Source organism: Brachionichthys hirsutus, chromosome 5 (assembly GCF_040956055.1).
Source record: "Brachionichthys hirsutus isolate HB-005 chromosome 5, CSIRO-AGI_Bhir_v1, whole genome shotgun sequence".
Classification (NCBI taxonomy): domain Eukaryota; kingdom Metazoa; phylum Chordata; class Actinopteri; order Lophiiformes; family Brachionichthyidae; genus Brachionichthys; species Brachionichthys hirsutus.
The window spans coordinates 505,725-528,304 of record NC_090901.1 but is presented as its reverse complement, the minus strand read 5'-3'; the positions used below and the strand labels follow the sequence as shown (position 1 = coordinate 528,304).

Genomic DNA, 22,580 nt, shown 5'->3' with positions numbered 1-22,580 from the left:
TGTACTGTAATGCATGCTACTGTGCGACTGTACTTGTACTGTAATACATGCTACTGTGTGACTGTACTTGTACTCTAACATTCTATCTGATAAATATATTCACCATCATCATCATCATCATCATGCACATCTAAGGTCCGTGGCTCTGCATGATGGACAGTGTCAGTGAGGCCTGAAAGCTTTGAGTCATTTCTGTCAGCATTCTCAAACAGACGGACTCCTTTTCTTTTCCTCTCTTGTCTTCTCGAATAACAACATAAACAGCCTTTTAATATCATTTTTTAAATAAGGTGTTTATTTGAAACTACTCTGTGATGAGCGTACCAAGCATAACATTATTACTCTATCAGTATCATCTGTGGAGTATTCCACAATGTTTACCGGTAATCCTTCTGGAAAAGTACTTGTAGTTGGGTACAAAACATAAAAGCACTCAAATGTGTCCTTCTTGCTCTTTGCTATAAACGACAGAGGATGTGGCAGCCCGGAGCCCCTTCGGGCTTTGTGCCTGTCACAGTGTGACATTTACCAGCAGGGTCTGATGTCAAGGAAGAAATTAAATGTGATTGCGTAGCATTTAGGAAGAGCCAGGGATCTATAAACAAGCATATAGAAAGAAATAATGTTGGACATGCATGATGCATTTGTTTTGTTCTTAAACAATGAAAACTGCTAAATGCAGAGCCCCCCCTCCTGAAACATGGATCAGTGAATCGCTTCTAATAAATCGAAGAACAAAAATATTTAGAATTCAGCTGCTTGGTTTGCGACTCTCTGGAATTCTGTCGACGTGATTTTGTTACCTGAATTTTACCACCTGCAGCTCTCACACAAAGCTGTCCCTTTCAACCGGTCACATCAGTCTCCAACGCTAAAGATAACCCCCCCACCCTCATTTTGGGGTGTGTCTTTCATACTCCTGAAAGGGCACAGAAGGAATCTAAAAAGGGAACTATAGATAGATGATCAAATGTCCTTCCTGCTGGGCAGCACCACTGACTGAATATAAAGAAGTACCGGTAGCTTTGAACAATTACTGATCGATTGATCCTTTGCAAGAATTGTGTTGACTTTTTCCACACATTGATTGTTCAATTTCTCAGTGCTGATCAATTGAATGTGGAAATGCGCGGCGTAGACAGTGCTGGAGAATAATTTATTATATCTGTAATCAATATCTCTTTTTTCTATATGGACGCACACACGCAGTCTGCACGCAGCCGTGGCTTCGTTGTCCGCGGTGTGATTTATTGTTCTCCTTGTTTTCCGCTTGCTGTAATAGCTGTGGTCTGCTCGGCCGCTGATTGATCGCGTCGGCGTCGGCCCATCTCATCCCACCGGGGTATTGGTTTTGTGAATGAAGTGGCCAAACTTCCAGATGGCGACGGACACGAGGACCGGACAGTGTTTATTAGCCACCCTGCCTTGCATTCTCTGTTGTCCATTAAGCCTCGCTCCCCCTAATGCATGCTGGGTAATAATCTGAACACCATAATCAGACAGACAGATACATACAGACTGGCGGTAAAAGTCCACCAACATAAGGCACACCAACAAGATGATCAGCCACAGTGACACAGCTGCAGTTATTATTCAGAGAAGGAGGTATTGGTAGGGGGGGGGGGGCAATGCATCAGTAACCAATTCAGGAGGCCATCAATCCAACTTATGGCAGGCTGAGGTTTCTGCTCACGCTTTTACCTGATTTTAGTTTCATCTGCACTGATGAGCAATTTCATCCATGACATCTCGTTTTTTTATTTATATTTGTTGTCCTCTTTTATCTCCGTCTTTCTGATTCTTTAATGGCATCTAAACCTTTTAGCACTTTCCATCCCTTGCAAAGACACACACGTGTGTGGACCTAAAATGTAAATGAATAGTTGTCTGTTTTGTTCCCCATCATTTCAGCATCAAAAAAATATGACAAATTCCGACAGTCAAGGATTTCCTGTCAAGGGCAGACGCTCTTATATAATTCATTATTAGTGGAACAAGTCAGCAGGTATACTTTATCTTCATGCTTTACTTCATTGCCACAGTAGAAATTGCTCAGCTTCATGTTCATTACTCCACTGGAGTGACTAGAGAAATGACATTGACTTAATCCGCTACACAGTCTAGGAAGAGGCATCATTTCAGATGGATGTATACAAAGTGCACGGTAACTGTCACACTAAATCAGTGTGGTAATCTGTATTAAAAAGTATTTTGGTGGATGGTATTTACTAAAAGATTCTTTGCCGCAACACCTTTAAAACAAATAAATACCTGGAAGTTACTTTGAGCATTACAAGTGTGGCCGGTGGACTTCTGCGTTGTGTAGTTGTGCAGCGTGTGATGCAAGAAGGAGCCACGTTTGGGGGCACTCTCCGTTCAATGTGGTTGATAACATACAAATAGCAAACGGTCCAGCCCAAACTAAAGGGGGGGGAGACATGGGACAGTTAGCATCTGCATGAAGTTCCAGCTCAACATCAGCACAAATAAAAGTAAAGTACATTGACAGATGGAGACGAGGGCAACACAGGGACAGAAGGACACACATTATTGGGGTACAACGGATGACTGACCGCTTCCGACAGCGGCAGCGGGAGAACTCCGTATGAATAACAGACGTTGTACATAGTATGTGTATTTTAATTTATTGTTCGTTTTGCATCTGTGGTGTAATTTATTTTTATTTTATTGTTATGCATCAATTGATTAATTTAATATTAGTTTTATTTGTACTGTTAAATGTCGATGATTTATGTACGAAGGACTTTCAACGGAAACAAGACCGCAAGAAATGCTCCTCTGAGACAAGATGTGTGACTGTACTTGTACTGTAATACATGCTACTGTGTGACTGTACTTGTACTGTAATACATGCTACTGTGTGACTGTACTTGTACTGTAATACATGCTACTGTGTGACTGTACTTGTACTGTAATACATGCTACTGTGTGACTGTACTTGTACTGTAATACATGCTACTGTTTGACTGTACTTGTACTGTAATACATGCTACTGTGTGACTGTACTTGTACTGTTACACATGCTACTGTCTGGCTATACTTGTACTGTAATACATGCTACTGTGTGACTGTACTTGTACTGTAATACATGCTACTGTGTGACTGTACTTGTACTAACATTCTATCTAATAAATGTATTCATCATCATCATCATCATCACCACAGAAGAAGCAGAAGAGATCCCGGATTATGGATCACTTTGGAATTTCCGTTAACATTGCACTCAATGGAGCTTCAAAGATTATTCCTCAATGTTTCTGGGATTCGACACAGTCGTGTAGGGTGTGAAGTGGGAACCTCCATCTTACCACCGGATCTACTGAATATTAGCCCATTTACAGACTCAAAGTAAGCCTTACATCCGGTAAATGTGATCATCCTGAGCAGTTGATAGAATTAAGCTGCATGTAAATGTTTTAAAAAGGCAGAACAGAGTGTACGGTACGACTGGGACAGCTGGTGGGGCTCGTCAGGGGCTCCAGCCTCTCGATTTCTGCCATGGCCCCCCAGGCTGCTCGGTAACTGGGGCCCATTAAGGAAAGGTAAATCTAATCAGCATTCACTAAACCACAGATCTGTGTGTCCCTGCTGGAGGGGCGACGTCATCATGCTGCTTCACTGCACGGGGCACATGGTTGAAGACTTTAGCATGGTACTTAGACTATTTATCTACTGGGAGGTTTATGTTTCTGGACATGGGGGGCCGGTCAGTGATGAGTGGTGCTCAGTCTGAAGACATCCTTCTCTGGTCGTTGTTCTCGTACTGGTGCATATTAAAATATATCCCGATTCACGATATATATATTATATAGCCCATTTACCGGCAATCGTAAATGCGCTATTTTGTGATCAGATTTCAGACCACTTGTGGCGATTGATGGAAATCGTTGTTGAATGGCTCATAATTCATGGTGGGATTTTATTTTTATCCTGCTGGGCATATCCGACGTGACGGACAGTAGATCTGCGGATGCATCCGGACAACAATCAGACTCATCAGATAAGACATTTTGAAAAGCAGGGGCTGTTCGATAAAACAAAGAGGAGCAACCCATGTAGCCTAAAGCACCGGTTTCATACCGAAGGGAAGCGTCAGGAAAGCTAGAGACCGGGGCAGAAATGTTTCAACGAGGTTTACGCATCATCTCGGAAGCTTCTCGTTTCCTACTTGAGCTATCAAGCAAAGTATGAGAGCGATGGAAAAAAAATGTAATTCAAATAAAACGTTCACTTTGTGTGAAGGGCGTTGCCACTGCATGTTAATAATGAAGACATGCTCAAAGCTGTATGGATGGGAGCAGTCTGAACAGTACACACAGTAATATACGATGCTGGGTCGCAGCCGCCGGGGCTCCGACATGACGACGACAGTCAGCATGAACCATTGAGCATCAGGCCTCGACCACTCGCCCACCCTCACAGCACTTTATTCTGCCGCTGTCAAATTACACACGCAGGCCTGAGCCATGGGAGGACAGCAATCGGTGTGATTAATCAGTCCGCTTGGCAGCTGTATTTTGACACAATCCAAACCGATCACAGTCATCGCCGGGCACAGATGTTCAGAGGTTCTGTTACAAAGACACGGAGAAAGAACCACCTGGGATAATGACGCCGAAACGTCTTCGGTGAATGAGTGATTTTTTATTTTTTAACCGTCACTGAATACAGAATTACGCATTTATTTTAGCACACGAGTTCTCTCTCATTCATATAGGCTGCATCTTTTTAGTTTCCCAGTTAATAATGACCGTAATGGGTGCCGTTCCAAAATCCTGGAAACACCGTCAGACGGGGTTTATCTCCATTATCAGTTTGTCTTAATGGACATTAGCAGGTGTCAATACAGTCAAGTAACAATTTGTCATGTAGATGACAATTCATTCAACATTTTTGGAACACCACAGGGACAAAATGAGGTATTTTGGTGAAAAAGCTTGAAGAATTCATTTCTTTTCCTGACTTTGCTTCTGTTAAGCCTCTGGACTTTGTGTATTCATTAAAGTGGGACTTTTCCTCATTTCACTTGTTAAGCTATTATTATTATTCCAAACATTTTAACTTCTTCACTTACACTGTTAGTTTTTTGCTTTTAACTAATCCTATACATTTTATGGAACCTGCTGAAATAATGATTTTGATTAAATTCAATGCTTACATTTTTGTAATTGTATCTTTCAAGCACACTGAATACCAGATATGTTGTTCTCTATTTTAATTTAGCGTCATTCAGGCATCTTGTTGCTGTCTGGAGACAGGTAAGACCTTCCATTCTAAAGTGACCGGAACTTTTCCAGAGCCAGAGAGAGAAAAGGAATGAGAAAGATGATCAATAATAGTCCAGCTGGTTACGTTGGCTGCAATTATGCCGTCTGAAGTCCGACACTTATGCAGGAAAAGCTGGCACCCACAAGGCAACAATGCTGCTGCCACTGAGTCAGTAATTGTAATAATTATCATTCTCTTCCAGACAAAAACATGGAAATGGATAAACATCAAGGGATAAATGGCTAAAAGATATTACCTCTTCAAGTGGAGCATTTATGACAGAAGGGAGGGGCTCCCTAAAGGGGGGGGGGGGGGGGTTGACGCATTCTGATGCTTGGCTGTAAAGGACTTCGGCTGAGGCGAGGGTGCATGTGACTGTATAACTTCACAATCTGTATATTAATACAGGAACACATACAGTTCTCTAAGATCATGTACATGAGAGATGGAAAAGTGTCCTGCTTTATTCTGCATTTTTATCCACTGTAATAGACTGCTATTGTAGCGTATGTCAAATACTATACTTAAGTACAATTTTGAGGTACTTCACTGACTATTTTCATTTTTGCATCGTTATACTTCGATTTCAGAGGTCAATAATCTACATGTGTGTTTCAAGTGAAAATCAAAACTGCACATTTTTGAAGATTAATGCAATTGTTGATGAGCTTCATGTTTTGCACTCCATTTGGAAAAGTATTGTGGCTCTATCTGTACTTGTGTACTTCTCCTATTTTTATTTTAAAAGAAAAAAGATCTGCCCTTGAAATTATATTGGGTCATCCAGAACTTTTACTTCATGGACCTTCATCGACGTCCGCCGTGCTGCTGATGTCGACCCTTTAATAATGACAAGACGAACGGGCGGCGACGTCATCGCAGCACGCCAGAGTGAAAAGGAGACGCGACTCTTTAACACTAGAACTACCAAGGCAGCCATTTTGACTGCTTTCAAAATTTGCAATGTCATAACTTGTTTTTTTTAAAAAAAACTCTGTACCAATGGGATCCTGACTTTTCCTAAATGTGTGTATGTATTATTATTTTATTTTTTTATTACTACCTTGAATGACCACAGCAGTCAGATTGACTGCATGTGTTTTACAGGGCGTGTCGTGTGGGCGTGTCCTGTGGGCGTGTCATACGTCACTCTTTGCTCCTTTCTCCTGCTCTATTGTCTGTTTGTTCTTTAGGCTCTGTGAAGCTAAAACCGAGTTATAGCTTCACTCTAAACCCAAAAGAGATGAAAATGACAAGTAGAAATAAAACTAAAGTCATGGAGGCTATAGCCTTTAGCATTTAGCCTTTAGCCTTTAGCCTTTAGCCTTGCTTCAGAGCCTTGCTGAGGAAGACTCTGATGAAGGGTGACCAGTCGTCCCGCATCGTGCGGATTGCACAGCATTTTTATCTCAAATCCGGCGCAAATAAGCAAAGCAAATTGGCAAATCTTCAGCTGGCTGGCCCCGCCCCCTGGAACGTCCATAACAGTTAATAATTGTCACTGTTAAGGTCTAATGATGACTGAAACCTGTTTTAAATGTTCATAACAGTGAATAATTATCACTGTAATTATTGTAATATGCTCTGATGACGGCACCAACCTGTTTTAAATGTTCATAACAGTGAATAATTATCACTTTAACTATTGTAATATGGTCTGATGACGGCACCAACCTGTTTTAAATGTTCATAATAGTGAATAATTATCACTTTAACTATTGTAATATGGTCTGATGACGGCACCAACCTGTTCTGAAAGTAGGACGCATTTGTTTGGCTTTCCACAGAGATCATTGTTGCAGGTCGAGTTGCCGTGCGTCATTGCAGAGACGTTAAGTTGCATCAATGAAATAAATGAAACACTCAATCATGATAGTTTTCATTTAGTGGCCTGATGGTTTTTTTTACCTATTCCACCTATTTTTTCTTAGATCATTATAACAATAATCCAAATTATAATGTCCGAGCAGTCAAAATGACCGCTATGGTCATTCTGGTAGACCGAGTGTTAAAGATGGAGCTCAGACAGAAGAAGAAACGCTGAGACTGGGGAGACGTTTTCCAGAGGATGAAGGAGGAGGAGTCTGTTTTTGACGTCCAGGCACTGAGCTCTGACGTCACTTCTGAGTGGAGCAGCAGACGTTGCTGCTCCGGTAGAGAAGTGTGAGGCTGTTCTGCAGAACCCACGTTCTGGAGGTCATTACTGTGAGGCTGTTCTGCAGAACCCACGTTCTGGAGGTCATTAAAGTGAGGCTGTTCTGCAGAACCCACGTTCTGGAGGTCATTAAAGTGAGGCTGTTCTGCAGAACCCACGTTCTGGAGATCATTACTGTGAGGCTGTTCTGCAGAACCCACGTTCTGGAGGTCATTAAAGTGAGGCTGTTCTGCAGAACCCACGTTCTGGAGGTCATTAAAGTGAGGCTGTTCTGCAGAACCCACATTCTGGAGGTCATTACTGTGAGGCTGTTCTGCAGAACCCACGTTCTGGAGATCATTAAAGTGAGGCTGTTCTGCAGAACCCACATTCTGGAGGTCATTAAAGTGAGGCTGTTCTGCAGAACCCACGTTCTGGAGGTCATTAAAGTGTGAGGCTGTTCTGCAGAACCCACATTCTGGAGGTCATTACTGTGAGGCTGTTCTGCAGAACCCACGTTCTGGAGGTCATTAAAGTGAGGCTGTTCTGCAGAACCCACATTCTGGAGATCATTAAAGTGAGGCTGTTCTGCAGAACCCACATTCTGGAGTCGATGAGGACAACCTCTCTCTCTCTCTCTCTGTGATCTAGACCAAAGGAGAGAATGATCAATGGATCAATGATCCCGATTGCACGTTTCTCCCTCACACACCCGAGCTGAATTGAATAACCGTGCTGCTTCTTCAATGTTCTGAATGCCATTACATATTTTTACAGGGTGATCTTCAGAAACCAGAAGAACAAAAGGAAAGCTTCGGCCTGTTTCTCCTTGTTTTATGCCGACATTCAGTGCAAAGGAAGAACGATGCGTAATACAGTTTAACCTCTGACCTTTTACCAGTGAACTCTGTTGCTATGCAGAAAACGGGCTTAACCAACGTGAGAAGGGTGAACGGTCTTCGTGCTTTATCTCTCTTTTTCCATATTTAGTCTTTCTGCCCCCCCCTGCCGTTGCTGATGCTTGAGGCTGCATCCGTGCCCTTTAGCTTTCCCAGCCTGCGTTCAGGTCGGGGGGGGGGTTGACCCGGGGCACACTTTCCTCCTCTGCACCCTTGTAGGGTTACTGCTCGAGTTCCACAGATAACCCCTTTACCGTAAATCACATCACAATCTCATCAGCGACCAACGTGAGATTCAGTCGATGAGGTACGAAACATGAAAACAACTCTCTGTGTGTGCGTGTGTGCGTGTGCGTGTGTGCGTGTGCGTGTGTGTGTGTGTGTGTGTGTGTGTGTGTGCGTGCTGCAATAAGAACACTGGATTCGGAGTCAAAAGACCCAAATGATTCTCCTGATTCTCTCTTTGTGCCTCTCTCCACTGATAAAAGTTAGTATATATACACACACCATGTACAGTATATATACACACATCCTGTACAGTATATACACACACCCTGTACAGTATATACACACACATCCTGTACAGTATATACACACACATCCTGTACAGTATATACACACACACCCTGTACAGTATATATATACACACACCCTGTACAGTATATATACACACACACCCTGTACAGTATATATACACACACATCCTGTACAGTATATATACACACACACCCTGTACAGTATATACACACACATCCTGTACAGTATATACACACACATCCTGTACAGTATATACACACACACCCTGTACAGTATATATATACACACACATCCTGTACAGTATATACACACACATCCTGTACAGTATATACACACACACCCTGTACAGTATATATATACACACACCCTGTACAGTATATATACACACACACCCTGTACAGTATATATACACACACACCCTGTACAGTATATATACACACACCCTGTACAGTATATATATACACACACCCTGTACAGTATATATACACACACACCCTGTACAGTATATATATACACACACCCTGTACAGTATATATACACACACACCCTGTACAGTATATATATACACACACCCTGTACAGTATATATACACACACACCCTGTACAGTATATATACACACACATCCTGTACAGTATATATACACACACACCCTGTACAGTATATATACACACACACCCTGTACAGTATATATATACACACACCCTGTACAGTATATATACACACACATCCTGTACAGTATATATATACACACACCCTGTACAGTATATATACACACACATCCTGTACAGTATATACACACACCCTGTACAGTATATATATACACACACCCTGTACAGTATATATATACACACACCCTGTACAGTATATATACACACACACCCTGTACAGTATATATACACACACACCCTGTACAGTATATATATACACACACCCTGTACAGTATATATACACACACACCATGTACAGTATATATACACACACCCTGTACAGTATATATATACACACACCCTGTACAGTATATATACACACACACCCTGTACAGTATATATATACGCACACCCTGTACAGTATATACTTTCCTTCTATTTTTTCTTTTCTGATTAATATTTGAAAAATGATTGCTTTTTAAAAAGCAAATGTTTAAAGATCAAATTGTGTGTGTGTGTGTGTGTGTGTGTGCGTGCGTGCGTGCGTGCGTGTGGGCTTATGATAAATGCCATATGAAATGTCGGGATGTGTCCTGTTCCGTGCATTGATTGGTGAGAGACGGATTTGCGTGTTTGACGTCAGAAACTCCGAACAAACGAGCCCATAAAAGAGGAGCGCCTCCGCCGCGCGCCACAGCGTCTCACGCGCACGCAGCCAGACTCCTGAAGATGCCGCTTTCTAGCAGCTCCACCTCTTCCTCCAAGAGCCTCCGCAGAGCCGCGTCTGAGATGGAGCGGTCTGACTCCGTAACTGTAAGTCTCCACGGCACAATCAGACATGTTGCTCCAACAGGTAAGCTCCAACAGGTGAGCTCCAACAGGTGAGCTCCAACAGGTGAGCTCCAACAGGTGAGCTCCAACAGGTGAGCTCCAACAGGTAAGCTCCAACGGGTAAGCTAGTCAGAGAACTTCTTGAGCGCAATGCACGCTATTGCGCTCAAGTTGCACAACAGCAGTAATGCCCAGTGCGCTGCGTGGCGCGGCACATTTTAAGAATCAGAATCAGGATCAGAATCAGGATCAGGATCAGAATCAGGATCAGAATCAGGATCAGAATCAGAATCAGGATCAGGATCAGGATCAGGATCGGGATCAGGATCAGAATCGGGATCAGGATCAGGATCCGTTTCAGTCAGCTCTAGTTCGTTTACTTGCCGGGTGTTCTCGTGCGCGTTTGGAGTATTCTCAGGCGCGACCTCTGTTCTGTCTGCGGCGTTTAACACCTTTGATGTTTGTCTTGAAGTCTCAGAGATTAGTCGGGAGGCGTCAAAGCTTGATCGAGGACGCGCGCAAGGAGCGCGAAGCGGCCGCGGCCGCGGCGGAGGCGGAGGCGGAGGCGGCCGGTGAACAAATCGTGTTCGAGGAGGACGACGGGAACGCGCAGCTCAACATCTTCTTCACTTTAAGAAGCGCCAAGACGCCCGCGCTGTCACGCACGCTCAAAGTGTTTGAGGTAAGACAATGTTTGTGTGACGTCACGATTGCTTCGTTCTGCATTTAGTCGAGAATTGACGCCATAGACGGAGTCATTTGTTGCAGCCCACCTCAGGTGTTCTTTATTGACTGGCCCCGCCTGGTGGTCACAGCGTGTAACGACATCACAGCGTTGTACCTTACATGTCCTGACAACGATCATTTTTAAAACTGTTCATTTTGGAAATATAAATCATGATCCTGGGTCACGCTGTAGTTTGGCTTCATTAATGAGCTTCATTAATATTAATTAATGATCCTGGGTCCCGCTGTAGTTTGGCTTCATTAATGAGCTTAATTAATATTAATTAATGATCCTGGGTCCCGCTGTAGTTTGGCTTCATTAATGAGCTTCATTAATATTAATTAATGATCCTGGGTCACGCTGTAGTTTGGCTTCATTAATGAGCTTCATTAATATTAATTAATGATCCTGGGTCCCGCTGTAGTTTGGCTTCATTAATGAGCTTAATTAATATTAATTAATGATCCTGGGTCCCGCTGTAGTTTGGCTTCATTAATGAGCTTCATTAATATTAATTAATGATCCTGGGTCCCGCTGTAGTTTGGCTTCATTAATGAGCTTAATTAATATTAATTATTGATCCTGGGTCACGCTGTAGTTTGGCTTCATTAATGAGCTTAATTAATATTAATTAATGATCCTGGGTCCCGCTGTAGTTTGGCTTCATTAATGAGCTTCATTAATATTAATTAATGATCCTGGGTCCCGCTGTAGTTTGGCTTCATTAATGAGCTTCATTAATATTAATTAATGATCCTGGGTCCCGCTGTAGTTTGGCTTCATTAATGAGCTTCATTAATATTAATTAATGATCCTGGGTCCCGCTGTAGTTTGGCTTCATTAATGAGCTTAATTAATATTAATTAATGATCCTGGGTCCCGCTGTAGTTTGGCTTCATTAATGAGCTTAATTAATATTAATTAATGATCCTGGGTCCCGCTGTAGTTTGGCTTCATTAATGAGCTTAATTAATATTAATTAATGATCCTGGGTCCCGCTGTAGTTTGGCTTCATTAATGAGCTTCATTAATATTAATTAATGATCCTGGGTCCCGCTGTAGTTTGGCTTCATTAATGAGCTTAATTAATATTAATTAATGATCCTGGGTCCCGCTGTAGTTTGGCTTCATTAATGAGCTTCATTAATATTAATTAATGATCCTGGGTCCCGCTGTAGTTTGGCTTCATTAATGAGCTTCATTAATATTAATTAATGATCCTGGGTCCCGCTGTAGTTTGGCTTCATTAATGAGTTTAATATTAATTAAAGCTGGTCTGTACTGTACATTTAACAGCTATACTTTTCAGAGAGCAGTGACCACATCAGGAAGTACAGAAATGTATGTTGCTATCAACTGAGTTTTAAATTCTAAATGTGATATTTCAAAATATTTTCTAAGTACGTACATTTTGTGTTTGTGAAGTATACATTTCCTAATGACGTGTCCGTCACCTCCGCATTCCCGTTTTATCGATGGAACTCTGTTTCAGACATTTGAAGCAAAGATTCACCATTTGGAGACGCGGCCATGCAGAAAGCTGAAGGACAGCCTGGGGGGCCTGGGGGGCCCGGGGGGCCCGGGGGGCCTGGAGTACTTCATTCGCTGTGAGGTGCACCTGTCAGATGTCAGTACTCTCATCGGCTCCATCAAGAGGAACGCGGAGGATGTTAAAACCACCAAAGAAGTCAAATGTAGCATTATTTTTGGACATCTTCATTCTTTCACTAATCATAAAAACAGCCCTTAACTGAATGTTCTTTTTCGTAGTCCATTGGTTTCCGAAGAAGATAGCAGATCTGGACAAATGTCACCATCTGGTCACAAAATTTGACCCAGACTTGGATCAAGACCATCCAGTAAGTAAAGGGTTAAGGTTCTCCTTACTGAACTGCTATGTAAAATAAGATAAAGCACAGAAAATGTAATCACCGTTTGATATATTTGATTTATCAGGGATTCACAGACCCTGTTTACAGACAGAGGAGGCGAATGATTGGAGACATCGCCTTCAGATACAGACAGTGAGACGCCATCTTTGTCTGAATAGAACAGAACAAAACCTCACATGACCCCTAACCCCAAATCCAAATCCTAACCCATCAGGGTCGTCTCACGCACCTGTTTGTCCTCAGGGGGGAGTCCATTCCCAGAGTGGAATACACAGAGGAGGAGACCGGCACTTGGTGAGATCTTTGGCATGCTGTCTCACAGCAAGAAGGTTGTTGGTTTGATTCTCTCCGGGTCTAAATAGACAGGTATGACCGTGAGAGTGAATGGCTGTTTGTCTCTGCATGTGGCCCTGCGATAAACCGGCGACTTGTCCAGGGTGTACCCGGCCTCCACCAGATGGGATAGGCTTAAATGTAACCCCCCCGACACGGATGAAGACGAGACGATTACTGAAAATCAACGAATGAATGAATGAATGATTAATCTATGCAAAACATCAAGCCAAAGTACTCAAATATTTTACAACACAATACAGAAGAAACACACAATATTCTGGAAATAGAAATGAATGCCTGCTTCTGCTGCTCTGGTGAGATGTTTTCAATCAATAGAATTTAATATAAAATGCTGATATGATCATTTTAACACCAAACAGTGCATGATGAATAAATGAATACAGTAGTTACAATCTGAACTTTACATTCAGAGTTTTCTACTCTTTCATTGATGCTTTTTTCAATGTTTATATTTGACAATGACAGATGAAAGCTTTCATTTGAAAGTAATTATTAAGAAAATGTATCCCCAATTAGGAGGGAAGTCTACACCACCCTGAGGGATCTGTACGGCACCCATGCCTGCAGCGAATACCTGGAGGCCTTTCACCTGCTGGAAAGGCATTGTGGGTACAGCCCAGACCAGATCCCCCAGTTGGAGGACGTGTCACGTTTCCTGAAAGGTGAAGAGCTGCAATAAATGATGAAGAGCGCGCCGTGCGGTCCAGTTGGGTGGATCCACCTTGGTGACGATCCCCTCGTTCTTCTAGAGCGAACGGGGTTCATGATGCGTCCCGTGGCTGGACTGCTCTCTGCCAGAGATTTCCTGGCCAGTTTGGCATTCCGAGTTTTCCAGTGCACCCAGTACATTCGGCACGCCTCCTCCCCGATGCACTCTCCTGAACCGTGAGCACAATTGTGACTCCGTTATCGCTCCGTATCCTATCACATTTTGATCTTTAGTAATGAAATCTGTCTTTTCAAAATCTCAAAAAATAACAGCTTAAAATAAATACATTAAATTAAAAGATGAAAATGGGGGTAAATGTAAAACACAAATGTTCTCTCCAATAGCTATTCCATGGGAAACTATCAGTTCTCTTTTAAGACTCTTTATTTGGGCCGTTTGTGTTTAAGTGTCGTCCCAGTCCTCTGGAAATCTTCCCTTTCCTCTGCAGCGACTGCGTTCATGAACTGTTGGGTCACGTCCCCATGCTGGCGGATCGGACCTTTGCCCAGTTTTCACAGGTGAGTGAGAGCGGTTCCGTCAGACGTGCAGATTCTGGTGCCCCATAGTTGTTTTGTCCTTTGGTACCAACGATGACGTGTCATTTGCTGCAGAACCTCGGACTGGCCTCACTCGGAGCATCGGATGAGGACATCGAGAAACTGTCCACAGTGAGTGACGTCAGCAGCAGTCACTAGAGGACACTAGAGAGCAAGCCCCCCCATGGTGGAAGCGTAACACTGTGTGACGGCCCCCCCACTATCATGGCAAGCATAATAAGTGAAAGGAACTTTATACTTTAATGTGGCACAACGGCCACTTTTCGGGTGGAATAACAAGTCATTAGCAAATTACAGCGCCACTAGTTTCAAGATGAAAAAACAAAAAACACAAATCCCTCCATTCATTTGATTCCATTTTTCCGGGGCGGGGTCGTGGGGACAGCCGGCTAAGCAGCATGTTTAGAATATTCCTCTCACCCCCTTCCAGATATGTTATCCCTCCAGGGAGTTCCAAGTCATGGATGGACCTGCCCCAAAGGATCAAATAACTCCCTGCTATGGAGAAACGATCTGGCAAAAACACATTTTTATTGTCACACAAAAGGCATTTTGTGGACTATTGGACGATTAAATGTTTATTTTTCTGTCAACGCACACGACAATGAGGACATAAAGTTTAAATCTGCTACCTTCCGCCAGACGAAATAACTCAAGCTCAGTTGTGCCACTCAGCAATGGCGCTGCCCAACCCAGCGTCCCCCTGTTTCTCACTCATTCTGTGCCCCCCCCCCAGCTCTACTGGTTCACCGTGGAGTACGGCTTATGCAAACAGAATGGTGAGGTGAGGGCGTACGGCGCCGGGCTGCTCTCCTCTTATGGAGAACTTGTGGTGGGTTTGTTCTCGACTTACCGGTAATCCTTCATACTTCCCCTGAATCGAACGCAATCATCAAAGTCTCCTGAGCCCTCAGCTGATCCTCCAACGGTCACCCTTTTGTCTTTGATTCAGCACTCTCTGTCCGATGAACCGGAGACCAGGGCGTTCGACCCAGAGGCTGCCGCGATGCAGCCCTACCAAGACCAGACATACCAGCCCGTCTACTTCATTTCGGAGAGTTTTTCAGACGCGAAGGAGAAATTCAGGTAATGAGCCACACATGAGAGAGAGAGAGAGAGAGAGAGAGCAGCAGAACAACAAAGAGAATAACAAAGAAAAGGAGAGCGAGGTCAGAGAACAGCCAGCCATCCTTGGGGCCACAGACTTTTGTAAATCAGCCATGCAGCTAGAAAACAGCTGTTACTAATGTAGCTTGTTGTTTCTAATACAGAGGCAAAATGCTGGAATCTTTATTTGGAAGAACATCAAATGTTGCCCTGAAAAACAAGCAGCTTTAGTGAGCGTTTCAGCAGGGCATGCGTCTCGACCCGACTGAGGGACGCGCTAGAACGTCCACAACTAGAAGGTCGTTGTCGTGGTGCCGGTGCTGCCACTTTCTGCGGGCTCACTTTGTTGCGTTCTGACTCCTTCCCAAGGAGGTACGTGGCCGGAATCAAGCGCCCCTTCTCCGTGAGGTTTGATCCGTACACCAGCAGCATCGAGGTGCTGGACAGCCCGCTGAAGATCCAGGGAGGCCTGGAGGGTGTGAAGGATGATCTTAAAACGCTGGCCGATGCGCTCAATGTTTTGTCCTGATAATCTCCCAGTCTCTGTGCACGTTCATCTCTCTGTGCACGTTCATCTCTCTGTGCTGTACCTCCAGTGTGACGCTGTTTCTCATGAATTGTTCGAAGCCAACGAATGAAACACTCCATCTGCAGAGCTGGCAAAAGATGTTTTAAGGATGCCTTAATATTTATAGATCCATTTGTGAAATGCTGAAATTCTGTAGACTGGAACATTCCAGCGTTTAAGGGGAAATTGTTGTTGGAGAAATATGTCAAAATCTCCATGGAAAGCAAACGTTGACTGTGATAAAGGATGATTAAAATAAAAATAATTAAATTATTTTAGAAAGACCACAATGATATATAATATAATTAAGTTGTGAATTAGCTTATATTAGATACTGATCTCTGCTGTGTTAAACGCTTGTATTTGATGATTAGCTCTTAAGTTGCTGCTCTTTGTTTTACACAGTTTTTGTCTTACAGTGGAAATTCATGCACAGATAATAAAGCAAATGACAAAAGCATATTTCCCACAGACTGCGGCTCTGTTTCTCACATCTTGCGTATAAAGTTCTATTAAATATTAAACAATTACAATTATATAGGCCATTGGGAAAAAATGATTCAACCCTTGTTGCATAGTACTGTTATCGGCATATAATATTTATAAGCTGATTAAAAAAATGTTTGTTTTTTAATTCAGTGCAACATATTTTAAGAGTTATTTCCCCACATTAAACACAAAATATTACTTTTAATGACCATTAGAGTCTCAGAAGTATTCAAACCCCAGAGTATCATCCCACATTAAAGCACAACCTTTTCGATCAATAGGGTCACAAAGTTCTTTTCTGTGGTCAGAGACCTGCCGCGTGTTGACGGAAGCTGAAGCCTTGGCCACTATTGGACATCCCTAACAGTCACATGACTTCAGTTTGACAAACAGTGGACATTGGAGAAGGTGGTTGCAGCATAACTCCAACATTTTAAAACTGGAAGCTTTTGTGTCTGAGGAATGGGCTAAGATTCCTTAGGAAGAGCTAGTGTCTGGCTCTGCATCTTTAGTATTACAGTATTACGGTATTAAGCTGTACTCTATATTTGGATACTTTGAATATCTAAAGTATTGAACTTTTACACTGCCCTTGTGTAAACTGATGTGTGCTAATCTGTCTGATTAAACTAACTAAATGTAAAACTGTCCATATTATTAAATCATTGCTGGCGACTTATTCTTCTGCTTTATATGTTTCTGCCACAAGAGGGAGTAGACAAGCAGCGTTACCTGCCTGATATGAGAATCACAGCAGATTCATAGTCAGTCGTTACAAAAATAAAATAATAATCTTAATGCTCTCATCTTCCATTCAGGGACACTTTCCTACAATGTTACTATAAACTTCTGACAACATAGACATCTTCTTCAGAGAAAAAGGTGCGTTCCCACCACTTCACTGAATTCAGCTCATACCTGTTTTATTTATTCATGTTCTTCTGGACACTACAGAACTGGAGGCAACAGTTTTAGAACATTTCTGACACAATGAAACGTTCAATTGGGCTCAGAAAGAGAAATCTGACAGAGCTTCTGGTGGCCAGGTGAGACGTCCTGAATAAGTTCACCGGCCGGCCACTAGGCGGCAGTGTGAGTCAGATCTCTAGCTCCTTATATAAGGAGCCCTGATCCAGCTTCGGGACGAGAACTTTGACTTTTGTTTAAACCACTTGGCTGGGTTATAACTACAGTATTACTATTTGATCCGGAGTGAACGACCAACAGGCCTTTGGACAGCTCGGACGCTCCAACGACGCATCCTCCTCCTTCATCCAAGACGCGTGTGACGCCACTGAAGCCATGTCGACGCAAAAAGTGAAACCCTGGAAACACGCGTGCACGCTGAATAATGTTCATCCTAATAGACATTCCGTCTATAAGTCTGCGTCCTGCGCGTAAACATTGGGATTGGAGGTTGCAGCGCGTAAACGCGCGTGGAAAATGCTTGTGGAATATCTCTCTCTCTCCCTCCCCCCCCCCTCTCTCTCTCTCTCTCGCTCCTTAAGCGCTTTTCCATAAAGCGACGTCTCTGGCCCATCTTCTTAAACATTGGTGAAGAGGCGGAGTTGGGGGTGGGGCCGAGCTTTTAGGGGCGTGCTGGTATATAATAGTTCTCCCTGAGAACTTTTGCCTGTCGCCTGCTCTTTGGGACAGCCTCTCACGCATCATCTCTACAGCCGCTCCAACTGGGAAACTAACTCACCTGCAATCTCTCCAACCAAATAAGCCACACTGCCTTCCTTAATCCTTCATGGAGACCCAGCAAAGACACGCGCACCACGCGCACCACGCGCACCACGCGCACCACGCACGCTGCCACACCTGCCTGAGGACAGAGAGCAGCAGAATGAAGGTAAATAGAGGGAACAGGCGTGTTCCAGCCTCCTCCGAGATGATTACTGGATATATCTATTGTGTATAATTAAACATCAGGCGGAGCAAATCCATTGATTATCAAATTATGTTCACCGTCTGTTACAGTGTGAGCTCATTAATACATTTCAGATGTCAGTCTTCGAATCATTTGTGCTTTATGTTCCCGGGTTTGACAGAAGACAAACACTTTTTGCTTTTTAATATTCTTGTCTTGTCTGCACAGTTTGCCATTCTCCGGGTTTAACAGCTGGTCCTCTTTTTTTGGCCGATAGGGGGCGGTAGGTCTGGGGGTCAGTGAGCTCATCACGGGGTGAGAGAGGGGGAATATATGCTGAGTCTGACTTTTGATGGAGTTAACTATCGAGCAGCCGGTTTTGCAACTTCGGAACAGTTGTGCAAGAGTGTGCCCCCCCCCCCCAACCCTAACCCTAACCCTAGCCATACCCCCCCCCCCATGAAGCAGTTGTGTCATGTGCGAACAGTGACAAGCGGCTGATGACCATCTTGGGGGGGGGGGGGGCACATTTGTAATAATTCTTCTCTCGTAGCAGCCTTTTCTGAGTTAGTAGATCAATATAGCAAATCATCAAACCAGTGCACGATAGCGCACGTCTCGTGTTCCTGTGTCGATCCGTTTTGTCTTTTCGTCTGCAGGCCGTGAGCCCGTCCTGGTCCGGCCGCGCGCTGCTGCTCGCCGTGGCGCTGGCGCTCTACGCGGTGGAGCTGGCCTCGGCAGAGACGCTGTGTGGGGGGGAGCTGGTGGACGCGCTGCAGTTCGTGTGTGAGGACAGAGGCTTCTATTTCAGTAGGTGTTCTTCTTTCTTCTTCTTCTGTCTGTCTGTTTGGGTAGCGCCCTCTGTGGCTGTTTGGGTAGCGGCGTGCGTGTTTGGTTTGATGCTTTCTCCCACAAACACGCACTGCGTGAGAGATGGAAGCCAGCGGCGTGTCTCGAGAGCTCGTCCACGCGGCTCTGCTGCCGGCGGGCTGGGCGGCGGGCTGGGAAGGCTCACGTCACTCCGCCCCCACAATGGGCCGCTTGTTTACCAGTGAAGTCGTAGTACCCCAAGAGACATTCCAGTCACCTCAGCACCAGTGTTCCCAGGCTAGGCGTGCACGCTGATGAGTCTGAGGGGGGGTGGGGGGGGGGGGGGGGTTTGATCCCTAGCGACATACATAACTAACTGATATTACGTCTGCAGCAGAGAAAGCTTTTTACAAGCCGATGTCCGCTACACCCCCCCCCCCCCCCTCCGCTTTGCTGCTTGGACAGACACCTCACAGCCCCCCCCAATAAGAAAGCTCACTATTCAATGACCAACTCAGATGTGCTGTCTCCTCTTCATCGTTGCCCCCCCCCCCCCCCTGGATCACTCCAGCTCAAATCTTACCTTCCTTTCACAGGACTTCAAAGGAGAGCGAGAATCGGTCACGGATCGTGTTTCCCTCTGCAACACGCCTAACTCCACTAACTCCACTAACTCCACCCCTCCTCCTTATTCTTCTACACCTTTCTCTTTCATGCCTTCACGCTCTTTGTCTTTTATTTTGAATGCTTTCTCTCTCTGGCCCCCCCACACACCCTCTCTCTTTACACTGATCCTTGTCTCTTGTTTTCTCTATCTCTCTCGCCCGCCTCTCCCTCCTCATCCTCTTTATCTCTGCTGACTTGACAAAGAACAAGGTCACAGCAAAGTTTCCATTTGACGTATTTGGTCGCTGCCTGTCTTTGTCGCTCTCTTTGGGGTGTGTTTACGTGTGTATTCACTTATTAAAGGACTTCCAGATATCCCTAATCAGATTATCCTCTCAAAACAAAGCAATTTGTTGCGGTTGGTCATAGATTTGCCTTTATCCTCTTTGCTCTGTGGACCTGCAATAAAAACAACCTCGATTCATTACTGCTGCTCTCAGTCTTTAACCTCAACGTCCTCGTGGCATTTCTTAATAGCGTGTTGTGTTATTCCTCAGGTAGGCCAACGAGCAGAGGAAGTAATCGGCGTCCCCAGAACCGTGGGATCGTAGAGGAGTGTTGTTTCCGTAGCTGTGACCTCAAACTCCTGGAGCAGTACTGTGCCAAACCCGCCAAGTCTGAAAGGGACGTGTCGGCGACCTCTCTGCAGGTCATACCTGTAATGCCTCCACTAAAACAGGTACATAGTCTCATCCAGTCTCTCTGTCCTCCATGTCCCGTGCCTCCTTTCACCTCCTCGCCCCTATGCCCTTGAAGGTGAAGACAGGTTTATCTTGTTAAACGGCCACTGGTAAGCACTCACCTGCCAAGCAAGGTGCTGACCATTATGGAAAACTTTAAGTCGCACACATGATATTAAGGAAAAGGTAGTCATACTCAGACTGAAATAGTGTGTGAGAGAGAGAGAGAGAGAGAGAGAGAAAGTTCAAAAGGTGGTGGATATTGTTGGTCCGTAACAAAACCGTTTGTCCCACGTGTCGAGTTACCATTCATGCTACGTCATCCTCTGCAAATCTGGGCAGTCAATAACACCTGACTGGCAGAAACAGGCCTCCGTGTTTCAGGACAATTTGTTATAGACACAAGGTTGAGCTGTGGCTGCCTTCCAGACAAGCCTGAAAAGATTTCTACGACGACGAGTTGGAGAATCGGTATCAGCGACAGCAAAACTAGGAGATAGACGATGTCAATGCCTCGAGGACGATAATGAGCCTTCTGTCTGACGTGCATAAAAAGAGCTGCAAAGGAATTTGTTGGGGCAAGTCTCTGGTTGGTCTGGACAGGGACGGTTGCTGGGTACAGCCTGCTCTGAAGGCCAGTGTTCTTTAATGAGGGGGGGTGGTGGGCCCAAAACAAGCCGTTCACATGGAGCACTGGCTACTCACGCATACATTATTTGCAACCACCCCTACTTTGTTTAAAACCTTGGTACTCAGCACACCTCAAAGATTTTGCAACGATACCAGTATTGAGATGATAATGTGGGTATTTAGTATTTGAGTATCTCTGCTCGTTGGGTGAACAATGACATGCTGCTCATCCTTTTGACAGTATGTAGAACTGAGCACCTGAGAGCTTCTTTCAGACGAGGAAATCAAAACAAGAGCAAGTTGGAGGCGAGGCCAGCCTGTTTGATTTCCATTTGACTCGGCCCAACAATGGCTGAATGGTTTCACAAAATAAACAAGGCTGTCGTTCCTCCATTGGAAGAAGCACTGGCACACTATCTCATCACTGCTAATGAACTGACTCCCTGTTTCCCCTTTTCCGATATTTCCACCGATGATAGGAAGTCTCAAGGAAGCAGCACGTGACCGTGAAGTATTCCAAATATGAGGTGTGGCAGAGGAAGGCAGCCCAGCGGCTCCGGAGGGGTGTCCCCGCGATCTTGAGAGCCAAAAAGCTTCGGAGGCAGGTGGAGAAGTTCAGTGCTCAGGAGCAGAACGTCCATAGGCCCCTGATCAGCCTGCCCAGCAAACTGCCGCCCGTCTTGCTCGCCACGGAAAACTATGTCAACCACAAATGAGCCCACTGCCAGCCATTTGCACAGACACGAGTTTGGAGGGAGAAAAAAGACGAGGGGATTATAGCTTTGTCTCTGACGTCATTTCTGTGGCAGTCCTCTTTGACCCCTGCCCCGTCCAAGCCCGCCAATCCCTCCCCCTTCTCTCATCCACTACTTCTTGACCCCCTGGGCCTTTGCTAATGCCCCCCCCCCCCCTTCAACGCAACCCACCCATCCTCCGGCACACAAACATGCATTCACATTCTTCCTGTCTGAACTCTTTCCCTCCCTCCCTCTTTCAGTCACTGACATAAAAGGCACAAACACAAATGATGAAAAGTCAACAATTTGGCTGAATGCAATTCAGGTGGATCCTTAAGCAAAACAAGAAATGGAAAAGAAGATGAAAGAGATCAAGAGGACACCCAGCGGAATGTGTCTTTTGTTTTTGTCCTGTCCTTTTGGACGACGAATGAAAGGGA

General features: G+C 44.5%; 2 protein-coding genes across 2 annotated transcripts; both read left to right on the top strand.

Moving 5' to 3' along the window:
* The first annotated feature begins 10,236 nt into the window (after positions 1–10,236).
* On the top strand, positions 10,237–16,216 carry th (tyrosine hydroxylase). Its single transcript, XM_068739832.1, has 13 exons — positions 10,237–10,320; positions 10,811–11,020; positions 12,558–12,759; positions 12,836–12,924; positions 13,022–13,089; positions 13,201–13,251; positions 13,831–13,976; positions 14,064–14,199; positions 14,472–14,541; positions 14,635–14,691; positions 15,317–15,412; positions 15,533–15,666; positions 16,057–16,216. The coding sequence occupies exons 1-13, from the start codon at positions 10,237–10,239 to the stop codon at positions 16,214–16,216; spliced, it is 1,503 nt and encodes a 500-aa protein (XP_068595933.1).
* A 2,281-nt stretch (positions 16,217–18,497) lies between these two features.
* Positions 18,498–22,119, top strand: igf2b (insulin-like growth factor 2b). The gene is made up of 4 exons (XM_068739559.1): positions 18,498–18,599; positions 19,277–19,427; positions 20,591–20,772; positions 21,883–22,119. Exons 1-4 carry the CDS (start codon positions 18,498–18,500, stop codon positions 22,117–22,119), a joined length of 672 nt encoding a protein of 223 aa, XP_068595660.1.
* The last annotated feature ends 461 nt before the right edge of the window (positions 22,120–22,580 follow it).

What these genes read in the sequence shown, in the direction of transcription:
- igf2b (XM_068739559.1), top strand. Translation starts at nt 18,498, where the DNA reads ATGGAGACCCAGCAAAGACACGCGCACCACGCGCACCACGCGCACCAC. An exon ending in CAGAGAGCAGCAGAATGAAG is followed by an intron (nt 18,600 to 19,276) that starts GTAAATAGAGGG and finishes TTTCGTCTGCAG; the next exon opens with GCCGTGAGCCCGTCCTGGTC. An exon ending in TAATGCCTCCACTAAAACAG is followed by an intron (nt 20,773 to 21,882) that starts GTACATAGTCTC and finishes CACCGATGATAG; the next exon opens with GAAGTCTCAAGGAAGCAGCA.
- th (XM_068739832.1), top strand. Translation starts at nt 10,237, where the DNA reads ATGCCGCTTTCTAGCAGCTCCACCTCTTCCTCCAAGAGCCTCCGCAGA. An exon ending in CCTTTGCCCAGTTTTCACAG is followed by an intron (nt 14,542 to 14,634) that starts GTGAGTGAGAGC and finishes CATTTGCTGCAG; the next exon opens with AACCTCGGACTGGCCTCACT. An exon ending in GACGCGAAGGAGAAATTCAG is followed by an intron (nt 15,667 to 16,056) that starts GTAATGAGCCAC and finishes CTCCTTCCCAAG; the next exon opens with GAGGTACGTGGCCGGAATCA.